At 47.0% G+C, this 14,620-nt stretch overlaps 1 protein-coding gene across 2 annotated transcripts in view; it reads right to left on the bottom strand.

Moving 5' to 3' along the window:
* mmp24 (matrix metallopeptidase 24) overlaps positions 1 to 14,620 on the bottom strand; it is a 90,585-nt gene that overhangs the window by 33,851 nt on the left and 42,114 nt on the right. For both annotated transcript variants that reach the window (XM_059652668.1, XM_059652669.1), the window contains exon 2: positions 2,561 to 2,709. In XM_059652668.1, coding sequence (XP_059508651.1) covers positions 2,561 to 2,709 — 149 coding nt within the window. The remainder of the gene's footprint in view (positions 1 to 2,560; positions 2,710 to 14,620) is intronic.

Raw genomic sequence — 14,620 nt, 5'->3', positions numbered from 1 at the left:
TCATTTCACAGTTTGTAGTTAGTATACAAGTCTGAAATGCAGTAAGCAGTGAGGAGGAGAGTACCAGACTCCAGGGGACACAAACAGGATGGTGTAAGGGACAGACACAGCAGGTGGAATTAACAGAGAGAAATGCAAAGGGATTTGTTTTGGTTGCATGACAGAGACAATATAAACCAAACGTTACAATTGTAAAGATGGAGCAGGAGCGGGGACCAGGAGGTGAATGTACTCGAATGTTTGAGGGTGGAAGGACAAGTTGAGAAAATTGTGAAAAATGATTATGGGATCCTCCTATTTCTAAAGAGAGGTATTGATTAAGAAAAACTACAACATAATGTTAAACCATTACAAACCTTGGTTAGGCCAGTGTTGAATTAGTAAAGGTGTTAGGGCTTCCAAAAGGCTGCGTGGAGGATTTTACCGGAATGGAACCAGGAATAAGCTATTTCAACTACAGAGAGAGACTGAGGACGGTGGGACTGTTCTCTGGAAAGCAGAGACAGTGAGTTCTGATCTGAAAGGGCAGTCAGGATGGCTTGAAAAGGAAATTACATAGAGAAAATTGTGCATGTCTACGGGGAAAGACTGGGGGGTAGTGAAACGAATCCAATAGCTCTTCCCAAAACCCAGCACTGGCATAGTGGGCTGAATGGCCTTTGTGTGTGTATGGCCAACACCACCTTGCCAATCCCAAGGGTCAGCTTTCTGTTCCACTCATTTAGAACCACACGGTAGACAAACAGGAGGCTGGAAGATTACAGCAAACCAGGCAGCATCGGGAGGAAAGGAGCCGTCAATGTTTTGGGTATTTCCCTCCTTCAGGGCTGGATGTGGGGTAGGGTGAGCTGCAGATAAAGGGGGAGTGGGGAAGGAGTGGAGGAGGAATGGTGGTGGTTGGTCGATGCGAGGGATGAATGCGGTCGGTGGTTGGGAGGGAGGGTCAGAAGGTGGAATGGAAGGGAGGAGGTGGGGTTGGAAGGGAAGCCAGGCCATGGGGTGGGAAGGTTATTTCAAATTGGAGAACTCAATGCCCAGTCCTCCGGGCTGTAGGGTGCCCAGGTGGAAGATAAGGCATTGTTCTTCAAATGTGAGTTCCTGGTCACTGCGATACTGGAGGAGGCTGAGGACGGACACGTCAAGGGGGAGCGGGATTTGGAGTTGAAATGGACGGTGACCAGAGGTTAGGTTGGCCATTACAGGCCAGGCAGAGATGTTCAGCAAACTGGTCACCAAGTTTACGTTTGATCTCACCAATGTAGAGAAGGCCACATCGGGAGCATCGAATACAGTAGGCTAGTTTGGAGGAGATGAGGGTGAACTCTGTCTCACTTGGAAGGAGGGAGGAAGGTGGTGCGTGGACAAATGTTGCATCTTTTACAGTTACAGGGGAAGGTACTGGAGTGGTTGGTGGGGAGTGTGGCACATGGCATGAACTAAGGTGTAGCAAAGGGAATGGTCCTTGTGGAAGGCTGGGGATTGGGAGGTAGGTGTGTGTGTGTGCGTGCGCGCAGTGGAAGATGTTCTGAGTGGTGGGGTCTAATTGGAATTGGCAGAAGTGTTTGAGGATGATACACTGGATGCAGAGGCTGGTCGGGTGGAAAGTTAGGACAAGGAGGTCCCTATCTTTATTATGTCTAGAACCACAATGTGTCAGTTTACTGAATTAAGTTGCTTCTAGTTCAGTCCCTTCATTTTTCACTCTTTGTCCTTGAAATGAACAAATGGCAATAGACACTCGATCTGTTGTTAATTTTAAATCTGGGATAATGTTTTGTTCACAAAGATATTAAGGGATGTGGGCCAAGGACAGGTCTATAGAGTTAGGCCACAGATCAGCCATGGTCTTATTGATTGGTGGAACCAGCTCAAGGGGCTGAATGGCCTCCTCTTATTGTAGAATAGAATCCCTTCAGTGTGGGAGCAGGCCGTTTGACACATTGAGTCCACACTGCCCATCTGACCACCATACCCCCACCCCCCACCCTAATCACATCCCTGTAACTGTGCCTTTCCCATGGCTAATCCCCCCTAACCTGCACATCTTCGGACTGTGGGAGAAAGCCCACCCACTCATGGAGAGAACGTGAAAACTCCACACAGACAATCAGAGTCACACAGCATGCAAACTAACCCTTCAGTCCAACCATTCCACGCTGGACATAATCCCAAACTAAATTAGTCCCACCTCAGTCTCCTGAGGGTGGAATTGAACCTGGGTTCCTGGCACTATGAGGCAGCAGTGCTAACCACTGAACCACCAAGATATCCCTGTTCCTATGTCACTTCCTGTATTCTTAGAATAAAAAGCCTATCCAATGGGTCAATGCAGTTCAGGATCTTTCATACAAACAACACAATGCAGCCAAGATAATAAAATGTGAGGCTGGATGAACACAGCGGGCCCAGCAGCATCTCTTTTTTGCCTCGCCCCAATTTGCCATTTTCTGTCGTGTCTGTGCCTCAAGCAGCAGAGCTCAATCCCAAACTCAGTGCTGTCCTCATACCATCTGTGTGAACATTGCCAGAACTAGTCAAGGAGGAGCTCAGTCAGACTTACTCCACTGTGGTCTCGTCTAGCACTCCAGTGACTGGGAGCCTGTAGAATCGCTGCATTGCCGCGATAGCAGTTTGCATAGAGTGAGCAGATCGTACAGATGATGTGCGGATATCACCCGGCAGAAAATATCCATAGGTCTTCAACCAATTCTGGAAAGAGAGAACAAACGTTATCTCAACATTGTTGTTATGAGAACTGGAGACAAGGAGCAGAGGTTGAATCCTTTAGTCAGGTAGCTCCTGAACTGTACAGCATCCAGTCCTAAAGCTCAGGACAGCGTGGGCTCCAGGCAGTGAATCAGTGAGATGGAACGAGGACCTGCTCAGGCCAGCCCAGTCTCATGCTGGCACTTGCTCTCTCTCCCTCCCTCCCTCCCTCTCACGCTCTCTCCCTCACTCTCCCTCTTCCGCTCCCACTCTCTCTCTCCCTGCCTCCCTCTCCCTCCCACTCTCCCTCCCTCCCTTACCCTCCCTCCCTCATTCTGCCTCTGTCCCTCCCTCCCTCTCCCTCTCTCCCCCTTCCTCATTCTCCCTCTCCCTTCCTCATTCTCCTCCCCCTCCCTGTCTCCCTCCCTCCCTCTCTCACTCTGCAATGATTACAACCGGACTGAGCTAAAGGCGAGATGGGCAGCAATGGGAGGCCCAGGTGTTCATGGGAGCTGTGGCATACTGTTTCAACCCTGATTATTGTGAACTAGTGAAGGGAGAGCTTCATTAAATAATGTGACCAGGGAACAGAATGACTGGGAGAGGCAGTGATGAACATAATGTCCCTTCCTGGTACTGTGTTATTCCTCTATGTTTTTTGATGAGTTGTAATTGAGTGATTGGGGTGTCCAGATCAATAGGTACAGTTGGTGTGCTCAGTGCTCTCTGTTGTACCAGGCTGCAATGTACAGCTCAAAGCTTATCTGATGACGGGTCTAGGCCCAAAACGTCAGCTTTTGTGTTCCTAAGATGCTGCTGTGTTCATCCAGCTCCACACTTTGTTATCCTGAATTCTCCAGCATCTGCAGTTCCCATTATCGCTGATACAAAATGTTACTATCTGCTGATGATGATGCACACCCATGTGCAGCTTCCCCTCAGGATGCTAATAGAGAGGGCTGCTCAAGTCTCTGCTGTTTCAGTTTTAGTTTAAAAGGGAACGGAGGAGGATTATGGCAGCACATTACCCCGAACATGAGCCATCACTGACATTGTAATATACATTGACTTTACTGCGGGGAGGAAGCTGTGCTGAGTGGGGAATTTGGGGAAGCAAGAAAGGAGGTTGCTAAGCCGCTGGTGAAAATCTTTGCTTCCTCACTCTCCACCGGAGTCATACCTGAAGATTGGAGGGAGGCAAATGTTGTTCCTCTTTTCAAGAAAGGGAATAGGGAAATCCCTGGAAATTATAGACCAGTCAGTCTTACCTCTGTGGTCAGCAAGGTTTTGGAAACAATTCTGAGGGATAGGATTTATGACTATTTGGAAAAGCATAGCGTGATTAAAGGGAGTCAGCATGGCTTTGAGAGGGGCAGGTCATGCCTCACAAATCTTATTGAGTTTTTTTGAGGAGGTCACGAGACAGGTTGACGAGGGTCGAGCAGTGCATGTGGTGTACATGGACTTCAGCAAGGCATTTGATAAGGTTCCCCACGGCAGGCTCATTCATAAAGTCAGGAGGTATGGGATACAGGGTGATTTGGCTGTCTGGATTCAGAATTGGTTGGCTGACAGGAGGCAGAGAGTGGTTGTAGATGGTAAGTATTCTGCCTGGAGGTCAGTGCTGAGTGCTGTCCTGTAGGGCTCTGTTCTTGGGCCTCTGCTCTTTGTAGTTTTTATAATGACTTGGATGAGGAGGTTGAGGGGTGGGTTAGTATGTTTGCTGATGACACAAAGGTTGGAGGTGCCATTGATAGCATCAAGGGCTATTGCAGGCTTCAGTGAGACATTGACAGAATGCAGAGCTGGGCTGAGAAATGGCAGATGGAGTTCAACGTGGATAAGTGCAAAGTGATGCATTTTGGAAGATCGAACTTAATGCTGAATATAGGATTAAAGGCAGGATTCTCGGCAGTGTGGAGGAACAGCAGGATCTTGGTGTTCAAGTGCATAGCACCCTCAAAGTTGCCACCCAGGTGGATAAGGTTGTTAAGAAAGCATATGGTTTTTTGGCTTTCATTAACAGGGGGATCAAGTTTAAGAGCCGCGAGGTTATGCTGCAGCTCTACAAAACCCTGGTGAGACCACACTGGAATATTGTGTCCGGTTCTGGTTGGCCTATTATAGGAAAGATGTGGAGGCTTTGGAGAGGGTGCAAAGGAGTTTTACCAGGATGCTGCCTGGACTGGAGGGCTTGTCTTACGAGGAGAGGTTGACTGAGCTCGACCTTTTCTCTCTGGAGAGCAGGAGGAAGAGAGGTGACCTGATCGAGGTGTACAAGGTAATGAGAGGCATGGATAGAGTCGATAGCCAGAGACTTTTCCCCAGGGCAGGATTGACTGCCACGAGGGGTCATAGTTTTAAGGTGTTAGGAGGAAGGTATAGAGGAGACGTCAGAGGGAGGTTCTTCACCCAGAGAGTTGTGAGCACATGGAATAGTTTGCCAGTGGTAGTCGTGGAAGCAGAGTCATTAGTGACATTTAAGCGACCGCTGGACATGCACATGGACAGCAGTGAACTGAGGGGAATGTAGGTTAGGTTATTTTATTTTTCGATTAGGATTATTCCACAGCACAACATCGTGGGCCGAAGGGCCTGTACTGTGCTGTACTTTTCTGTGTTCTATGTTCTATGTCTATAATGCTATCTAACTTTGGATATATGACATTAAAATGCCATTATCCAAGTCGTTATTAAATAATGGAAATAATTAGGGCCCTGACACAGATCCAAGTGGGATATCACTGGTCACATCCTGCCAATTTGAATCCCTACCCATTATCCCTACTTTCTGCCCCCGGCCACTTCAGGAATCTGCCCTCAATCCTGTGGGCTTTTACCACAGTTAACAGACTTGGAAGTGGGGTTTTGTCAAACGTGTTCTAAAAAGCCATATCGGCAATATCTGTAGATATTCGCTGTCCAGTTAGTCACCTCTTCAAAAACTTCAAAGAGATTCATCAGACATGACCCAGCTGTCCATGCTGGCTCTCCCTCATCAGCTGGAAATTTTCAAGGTGCTCAGTTACTCCATTCTTAATTATAGACTTCGTCTGGTCTCTGGCTTACCAGTTACAAATCGCAGCTTGCAGCAACAGTTGTACAAAAAATAAATGGGACTTTTTCAGCCTTAACATGATGCTTACTGTGGAGGACAGAGTGAGCTGATGAGCTGGGAGACGTTGGAAGGTTTCGCTTTGCCTTCTTCACTTGTACCCAATGGGTTCAGTTGCCTGAGAACCAATCACAGAGCTTGGCAAGCAGACAATCTGTGTCATTGATGGTTGGTCACATGGGACTGGATGTCCCACAATGCCCAGGGAACCAGAGCATAGCAATTGGTCCCTTTCCTCCTTTTTCTGCTGCTGCCACCTCATCATGAAGATGTTTAGAATCAAAGCATGATGCAGTTTGATGGACAGTCACTGCCACTGTGAAGGATTGGGGTTGCCCATTTCTTTCAGTTGTTACTATCAATACTGCTCTGCTTCAAGGCAAGTGTCAGAGCATCTTTATTACATTTTTACTGTGCCCCTGTGAAGACAGCACTAGCTAATTCCCCCGAACAGTCCCCGAGCCTATCAAAAATACTGGCTTCTACAATGTCCTCCTGTACACAGGCAGCAAACTGCACCTGTCTGCATCCCCAAGGATCTGTGCCCTGCTGGGTCACTCTGGAAAGGAGACAGCAGCAGGAACATTGCAGGACAAGCCCAGGTGACAACTGCATAGAAACTGATGAACAGCAGAACTCAAATCAAGTCTCTTAAATTATAGCTTGCACACAGTTCTGAAATCATGGTTAATAAGCCCTTGCACAGCTGAGTTTACTGTCACACAGATTAGAAGCACTTTTTAAGAAAGTAAGTAGAATTTTCAGGACTGTGGCAGATCTGCAATAATTTTACAGAGTGTTGGGGCAGGCTTCAGGGGCTATTCCCCCTCCTATTTCTTTCACCTGATAAAATGGATGGATTTTGTTGCTACTCTATGATAAGGTTGTCCCTCTCCTCTCTGTAATTCCACTTCCAAAGCCAGATTCTGACTGAATAACAAAAGCAAACTGGAAACTTTGACTTCACAAACCAGGCACATGCTGCAAAACTTGGAGGTTAATATTGATCGACAACAATAATGTCACAAAAGAAGATGCAAGTTTTATAAATCTCCATTGATCATTGCTGGAAACTCACTCTACAGTCGTAAGAATAGTCTCCAAAAACCTAGTTATACTACAACCAATTTCCAAAAAAATGGTTGCAGGCACTGAATATTGCAAAGGCCTGGCAACATCTCAGCAACAGAACTGAAGGCTTGTGCTTCAGAACTTGCCGCTCTCTGAGCCAAGCTGTTCCAGTACAGCACTGGCATCCACCCGACAATGTGTGTGTGTGTGTGTGTGTGTGTGTGTGTGTGGGGGGGGGGTGGTGGTTAGGGGAGAGAGTGTGTGTGTGTGGGGGGGAGAGAGTGTGTGTATGTGTGTGGGGGGGGTTAGGGGAGAGAGAGTGTGAGTGTGTGTGTGTGGGGCGGGGGTTAGGGGAGAGAATGTGTGTGTGTGTGAGACAGAGAGAGTGTATGTACGTGTGAGAGTGTGTGTGTGTGCATGCGCAGTTAGGGGAGACAGAGTGTGCGTGTGTGTGTGGGGGGGGGTTGGGGAGAGAGTGTATGCATGTGTGAGAATGTGTGTGTGTGACAGAGTGTATGCATGTGTGAGAATTAGTGTGTGTGTGTGAGACAGAGAGAGTGTATGCACGTGTGAGAATTAGTGTGTTTGAATGTGTGTGGTGTGTGTGTGTGACAGAGAGAGTGTATGCACGTGTGAGAATTAGTGTGTTTGAATGTGTGTGTGTGGGGTGTGTGTGTGCGGGGTGTGTGTGTGCGTGTGTGTGTGTGTGTGACAGAGAGAGTGTATGCACGTGTGAGAATTAGTGTGTTTGAATGTGTGTGTGTGTGTGTGAGACAGAGAGTGTATGCACGTGTGAGAATGAGTGTGTGTGAATGTGTGTGTGTGTGTGCATGTGTGGGGGTTAGGGGAGACAGTGTGTGCGTGCGTGTGAGAGAGAGGGTGTACGTATATGTATGCACGTGTGAGAATTAGTGTGTTTGAATGTGCGTGTGTGTGTGTGTGTGAGAGTGTATAGTGTGGTGGGGTCACCTGTAGATCCCAATTGAGGCCGTCCTCATGGATACCAAGGATTAAAGGATTTTTTTACACTGATAAAAACCTTTAGTTCTCTCGGGACAGTGGCTTGTAAGGAATTCAGGATTTATATATACATCTTAATCAGTTAAAACCTTCTAACTGCTGAAAGATTTAACAGCCTCTTAGGTTTGTTTAGTACATCCCTAGATCTTATACTTATAAATTCTGTGTCTGATACCATCTCTCTCACTAACACCTAGAGGATGAGCAAGGCTCTGAAAGCTTGTGCTTTCAAATAAACCTGTTGGACCCATAATGATTATTTTATCACTGGTGCATGCTTTGAGCTCAACTCTAGACATTATTAGACAATTCCAGAGGTGAGGTGAGTGTGACTGTCCTTGACATCAAGGTCACATTCCACTCATTCTCACACGTGCATACACTCTCTCTGTCACACACACACACATTCAAACATACTAATTCTCACACGTGCATACACTGTCTCTGTCACACACACATTCAAACACACTAATTCGCACACGTGCATACACTCTCTCTGTCACACACACACACACACACACACACACACATTCAAACACACTAATTCGCACACGTGCATACACTCTCTCTGTCACACACACACACACACACACATGGCTTTGGAAGGTGCTGTCAAAGAAGCCTTGGTGAATTTCCTCAGTGCACCTTGTAGATGGTATACATTACTGTTACTGAGCGTCAGGGCTGGTGGGAATGGATGCTTGTGGGTGTGGCACTGGTCAGATGGGCTGCTTTGACCAGGATGATGTTGAGCTTTTTAGATGTTGTGGGAGCTGTACTCAACCACGCAAATGAGGAGTATTCCATCAGACTTCTGACTTGTGCCTTGCAGATGGTGGACACGCTTGGGGTGGGGGGGGGGGGGGGGGGGGGGTCAGGGACTGAGGGTTACTCACCACAGTATTCCCAGCTTCTGACCTGCTCTTGTAGCCGCTGTGTTAATGTGGTGAGTCCAGTTCAGTTTCTGATCATTCGTAACCCTCAAGATGTTGATTCTGAAAGATTCAGTGATGTTAACACCTTTGAATGTTATGGGGTGATGGTCAGGATTCTCTCTTATTGGAGATGGACATTATATGGCATTTCTGTAGCACAAATGTTAATTATCAGCCCAAGCCTGGATATTGTCCAGATCTTGTTGCATGTGAACATGGACTGCTTCAGTATCTGAGGAGTTGTGAATGGTGCTGAACACTGTGTAATCATTGGCAAACATCCCACTTCTGACCTTATGATGGAGGGAAGGCCATTGATGAAGCAGCTGGAGATGGCTGAGTTATAAAGGATTAAAGACTCAATGGGAAGACAAAAAGGAGTTGCAGTAAATTTGCTGATGATGTTAAAATTGGTGGAGTTGTAGATATTGAGGTTGTCAAAGGGTACAGCAGGATATAGATTAATTGAAGAAGTCGGGCAGAGAAATGGCAGATAGAGTTTACTTCCGACAAGGTGAGGCATTTTGGGAGGTCAAACACATAGAGGAAATTACACAGTAAATGGCAGGACACATAGGAGCACTGATATACAGAGAAATCTTGGATACAAGTCCATAGCTCCCTGAAAGTGGCTTTATAAGTGGATAAGGCTGTAATCCCTTTGCAAACTTTGAGTCCTCCTTGCAGCTTCCTCCCATCCTAGACATATATCACCAGGAAATGGAGGTCTCGGGGGTCAACTCACTCCAGACTGGTGAAGGGGGTAAAGGATTGGTTTAACAAGAAACAAGGTGTCGGTATCAGTGTCACTTTTTCAGCTTGGAACCTGTGCAGTGCCTCAGCAATTAGTGTTGGGATCTCAACTATTTGGAGCCTGTCGTTTTACCCCACCCACTCACTGTAAACATGACGAACAGAATGTGGGTGGTTACAGTACTCCAACCGCTATAGTCCAAAAACGTTAAAAATGGTCTCCAGGCTCCAAACATTAACTCTGTTTCTCTCTCCACAGATACTGCCAGACCTGCTGAGTTTCTCCAGTGTGACTGTGTTTGGTTTGGATGTAGAGAAATGTCCTATTTATTCCTCTGCTGGGTTTGGTGCACTTTAATCAATCCTCTAATCGATGCTCACCTATTCCCCCCAGCACCGCACTCTCTGATGTTGTGTCACATCCTCTCGTGTGTGTCATATTTTCCAATGCTTTTTGAAGATTTAAATCCATTGCCCCACCCCCATCATCTGTTCTGCTGTTATTTACAAACTTAAAAACAGCCCCATGGATTTCACAAACACCAATTCTCTTTCATCAATTTATGCCAACTTTGCCTAATTCTGTTGTGATTTCCAGAGTGGCCTGTCACCACATCTGTACTAACCGAAGGTAGTATTTGTGTTACAACAGAAGCCACACTAGCTGGGCTGGATTTCTGTGTTTGCTGCTTCTGGAGCAGATTCTCTGGGCTGTCTGTAACAGTGGGTTTTCACAATCACCCAGGTACCAACAAGCTGGCAGTGACACTGCAGCCCAGTGCTGAACATGAAAACACAGACTGTAGCCCGAGGGGGTGACCACAATTACCTACGTTCAGCCCTCTGTGTGAGAACTCCCAGCATTCAGTAAATTGCTATGGAAATACAGATCAATTTATTGCATCACATTTACATTAATTTTCAGTTCAACCTCTCTCCAGATGGTATTATTCTGACAGACTGCAACAGAGAGACATGGCAGCATGTGTGGATCAGACCGAGAGCTAGATTTCTCCTGAAGATACAGTCACAACCTCTCAGCTGCCTGACTGTAACTACAGGATGCTGGCAGTAAGTGCAAGGTGCTGATGGGGAGCATTGAAATTCTCCCTCTCCCTCTGCTGACGGACAATAATCCCACTCCCCAGCCCAGGATTGAGGCATGCACAGCTCCATATTTCTCAAATATCTCACAGCGATATCAAACTTCACCCATTATGCTCCTTTTAATTCACACCAACATCTCAGGTCATCCTTAGATCAATAGAGGTTTGGAATTCCTCTACTTACTGCCTTTCATCGGGTTGTATTTTTACTGAATTTATCAATTCTTTCTACAGCTGCAACTTCTAAATCGCAAAATAATTTTCTCAGTTGATTGCTGCCTGAATGCAGCTATCTTCAGGTCCTACCTCCAACAAACACCATTTCAACAAAAATCACACAAAGACAAATACTCAATAGAAACAGGCAGCCGCATGGTGGTAGCTTTGCCTCCAGTCTCTGCCCAAAAACACACCCAGCCACCCACAGCTCCTTCAAACTCTGCTTTCTTTGAGGAGCTAATGGACAGAGAAAGGCGGGGGAGCAGTGGATGTAATTTATTTGGATTTTCACAAGGTGTTTGATAGGGTACCATCTAATTAGAGACAAGCCTGTGCCATTAGGTATATTAACAAGGCTACAGGATTGGCTCATCAATAGGAGAGAGAGAGTTGGGATGAATGGGGTTATTTTCAGGATGGCTACCCATAACTAATGGTCAGCCACATGGATCAGTGCTGCAATCACAATTCTTTACAATTTACACTTGGATGAGGAAAATGAATGTACTGGGAATGTAAGTGGTGAGGATAACACCATGTCTGCATAAGGGATACCGACAGGTTAAGTGAACATAAGAAATTGTTGGCCATTCGGCCCCTTGAGCCTGCTCCGCCATTCAATAAGATCATGGCTGATCTTTTCACGGACTCAGCTCCATTTACCTGCCAGCTCACCATAACCCGTAATTCCTTTACTGTTCAAAAAATTATCTATCTTTGTCTTTCAAACATTCAAAGAGTTAGTCTCAGCTGCTTCACTGGGCAGGGAATTCCACAGATTCACAATCCTGTGGGTGAAGAAGTTCCTCTTCAACTCAGTCCAAGCCTCAGTCTCTGTGGGAAGTTGACACTAAACCAAAAAGAGAACTGCCAGTGCTGGAAGTCAGAAATATAACCAGAAACTGCAGGAAAAGCTCAGCACGTCTGGCAGCATCTTTGGAGAGAAAGGAGAGCTAATGTTTAGAGTCCAGCAATCATTCTTCAGAACTGAAGACCCACAACATTAACTCTGTGTTTTTTCAAAAGATACTGCTAGATCTGCTGACATTTTCCAGCATTTCTGTTTTTGTTTCTGTGTGAACTCGCGTGTGTGTGTGTGTGTGTGCAAGAGAGAGCCTGTGTGTGTGTGAGACAGAGAGCCTGTGTGTGTGAGAGAGCGAGAGCCTGTGTGTGTGAGAGAGCGAGAGCCTGTGTGTGTGAGAGAGAGAGCCTGTGTGTGTGTGTGTGTGTGTGAGAGAGAGAGCCTGTGTGTGTGTGTGAGAGAGAGAGCCTGTGTGTGTGAGAGAGCGAGAGCCTGTGTGTGTGTGAGAGAGAGCCTGTGTGTGTGTGTGTGTGAGGGAGAGCCTGTTTGTGTGTGAGAGAGAGCCTGTGTGTGTGTGTGTGTGTGTGTGAGAGAGAGAGAGCCTGTGTGTGTGTGTGAGAGAGAGAGCCTGTGTGTGTGAGAGAGCGAGAGCCTGTGTGTGTGAGAGAAAGAGCCTGTGTGTGTGTGTGTGTGTGTGTGTGTAAGAGGGAGAGCCTGTATGTGTGTGAGAGAGAGCCTGTGTGTGTGTGTGTGTGTGTGAGAGACAGCCTGTGTGTGTGAGTGAGACAGAGACAGCCTGTGTGTGTGTGTGTGCGAGAGAGAGCCTGCGTGTGTGTGTGTGTGTGTGTGTGAGAGAGAGAGCCTGTGTGTGTGTGAGAGAGAGAGAGGGAGCCTGTGTGTGTGTGTGAGATAGAGACAGCCTGTGTGTGTGTGTGTGTGTGTGTGCTAGAGAGAGCCTGTGTGTGTGAGAGAGAGTGTGTGTGAGAGAGAGTGTGTGTGAGAGAGAGTCTGTGAGAGAGAGAGTGTGTGAGAGTGAGAGAGAGAGTGTGTGTGTGTGTGTGAGAGAGGGAGGGAGAGAGAGAGAGAGCCTGTGTGTGTATGTGAGAGAGATAGAGAGCCTGTGTGTAAGTGTGTGTGTGTGAGAGAGAGAAATAGATAAAGTGTGTGTGTGAGTGTGTGAGAGAGAGAGAGAGCCTGTGTGTGTGCGCGCGCGAGAGAGAGTGAGGGAGCCTGTGTGTGAGTGAGACAGAGTGAGCCTGTGTGTGTGAGAGACAGAACCTGTGTGTGTGTGTGAGAGAGGGTCCCTGTGTGTGTGTGAGAGGGAGCCTGTGTGTGAGAGTGAGACAGAGACACCCTGTGTGTGTGTGAGAGAGACAGCTTGTGTGCGTGTGTGTGAGAGAGAGCCTGTGTGCGTGTGTGTGAGAGAGAGAGCCTGTGTGTGTGTGTGTGTGTGTGTGTGTGAGAGAGAGAGAGAGCCTGTGTGTGAGAGAGAGAGTGTGTGTGAGAGAGAGTGTGTGTGAGAGAGAGACCGTGTGTGAGAGTGTGCGCGTGAGAGAGAGAGTGTGTGTGTGAGAGAGAGACAGCGTGTGAGAGAGAGTGTGTGTGTGAGAGGGAGAGCGTGTGTGAGAGGGAGAGCGTGTGTGAGAGAGAGAGCGTGTGTGAGAGAGAGAGTGTGTGTGTGTGAGAGAGAGAGCGTGTGTGAGAGAGAGTGTGTGAGAGAGAGTGTGTGAGTGTGTGAGAGAGTGTGTGAGAGAGTGAGTGTGAGAGAGAATGAGAGAGAGAGTGTGTGAGAGAGAGAGTGTGAGAGAGTGTGTGAGAGAGAGTGAGTGTGTGAGATAGAGAGTGTGTGAGAGAGAGAGTGTGAGAGTGTGTGTTAGAGAGTGTGTGAGAGAGAGTGTGAGAGTGTGTGTTAGAGAGTGTGTGAGAGAGAGTGTGAGAGAGAGTGTGTATGAGAGAGAGTGTGAGAGACAGTGTGTGAGAGAAAGAGAGAGTGTGTGTGTGAGAGAGTGTGTGAGAGAGTGTGTGGGAGAGAGTGTGAGAGAGTGTGTGTGAGAGAGAGTCTGAGAGACTGTGTGAGAGAGTGTGTCAGACAGTTTGTGAGTGTGTGAGAGAGAGTGTGTGAGACAGTGTGTGAGAGAGAGAGTGTGTGTGTGAGAGAGAGAGAGAGTGTGAGAGAGAGTGTGTGTGAGTGTGAGAGAGTGTGTGAAGGAGAGTGTGTGTGTGAGAGAGAGAGAGTGTGAGAGACAGAATGTGAGAGAGTGGGAGAGTGTGTGAGAGAGAGTGTGTGAGTGTGAGAGAGAGTGTGTGTGTGAGAGAGAGAGTGTGTGAGAGAGTCTGCATGTATTAGCTGCATCTCCCCTGCAGCAGAATTCACCAAAAGCAGATCTTAGCAGCTCCTCCCAACATCCGTCGCCTCTGAGAGGGAATGACCTTGAGAAAGGACATCTCCAGAGGGGCTCGAATCGATGCCGCGTTTACAGCAGATATCTTCACAATCAGATTATTTTTAGTTGTTTGGTTGTACACGACATGAACATTCACTGAAAATAAAAACACTTGCTTGAAGCTCTTTGTGTTTCAGTCATCAAGAGATTTACAACAAACACCGATGGAAAAGGGATAAAGCAGTATTCAGGATTATTTTTACCTCCGTCTTGGAAAGAGAAACAAATTCTCACAGAATTCCAATAACATCAAATTTGCTTCTTGCCTTTTTCTTTGTAAATTCAATGCGGTAATAAAATGAGAAAATAGATATTGATTTTATTTCAATATCCAAAGGTAAACTAAAATCCCAGAGGGATTTCCGCAGATTAGGGAAGAGCTTTGAAGTAACAGTGCCCCTCTGGTTTGCATCGTGCTGTTGCAGAGAGTAAAACCTCTGAGACGAAGC

Source organism: Stegostoma tigrinum, chromosome 19 (genome assembly GCF_030684315.1).
Source record: "Stegostoma tigrinum isolate sSteTig4 chromosome 19, sSteTig4.hap1, whole genome shotgun sequence".
Lineage (NCBI taxonomy): Eukaryota > Metazoa > Chordata > Chondrichthyes > Orectolobiformes > Stegostomatidae > Stegostoma > Stegostoma tigrinum.
Note: the sequence above shows the minus strand (reverse complement) of the source record. Positions and strands in the feature narration are given on the sequence as shown.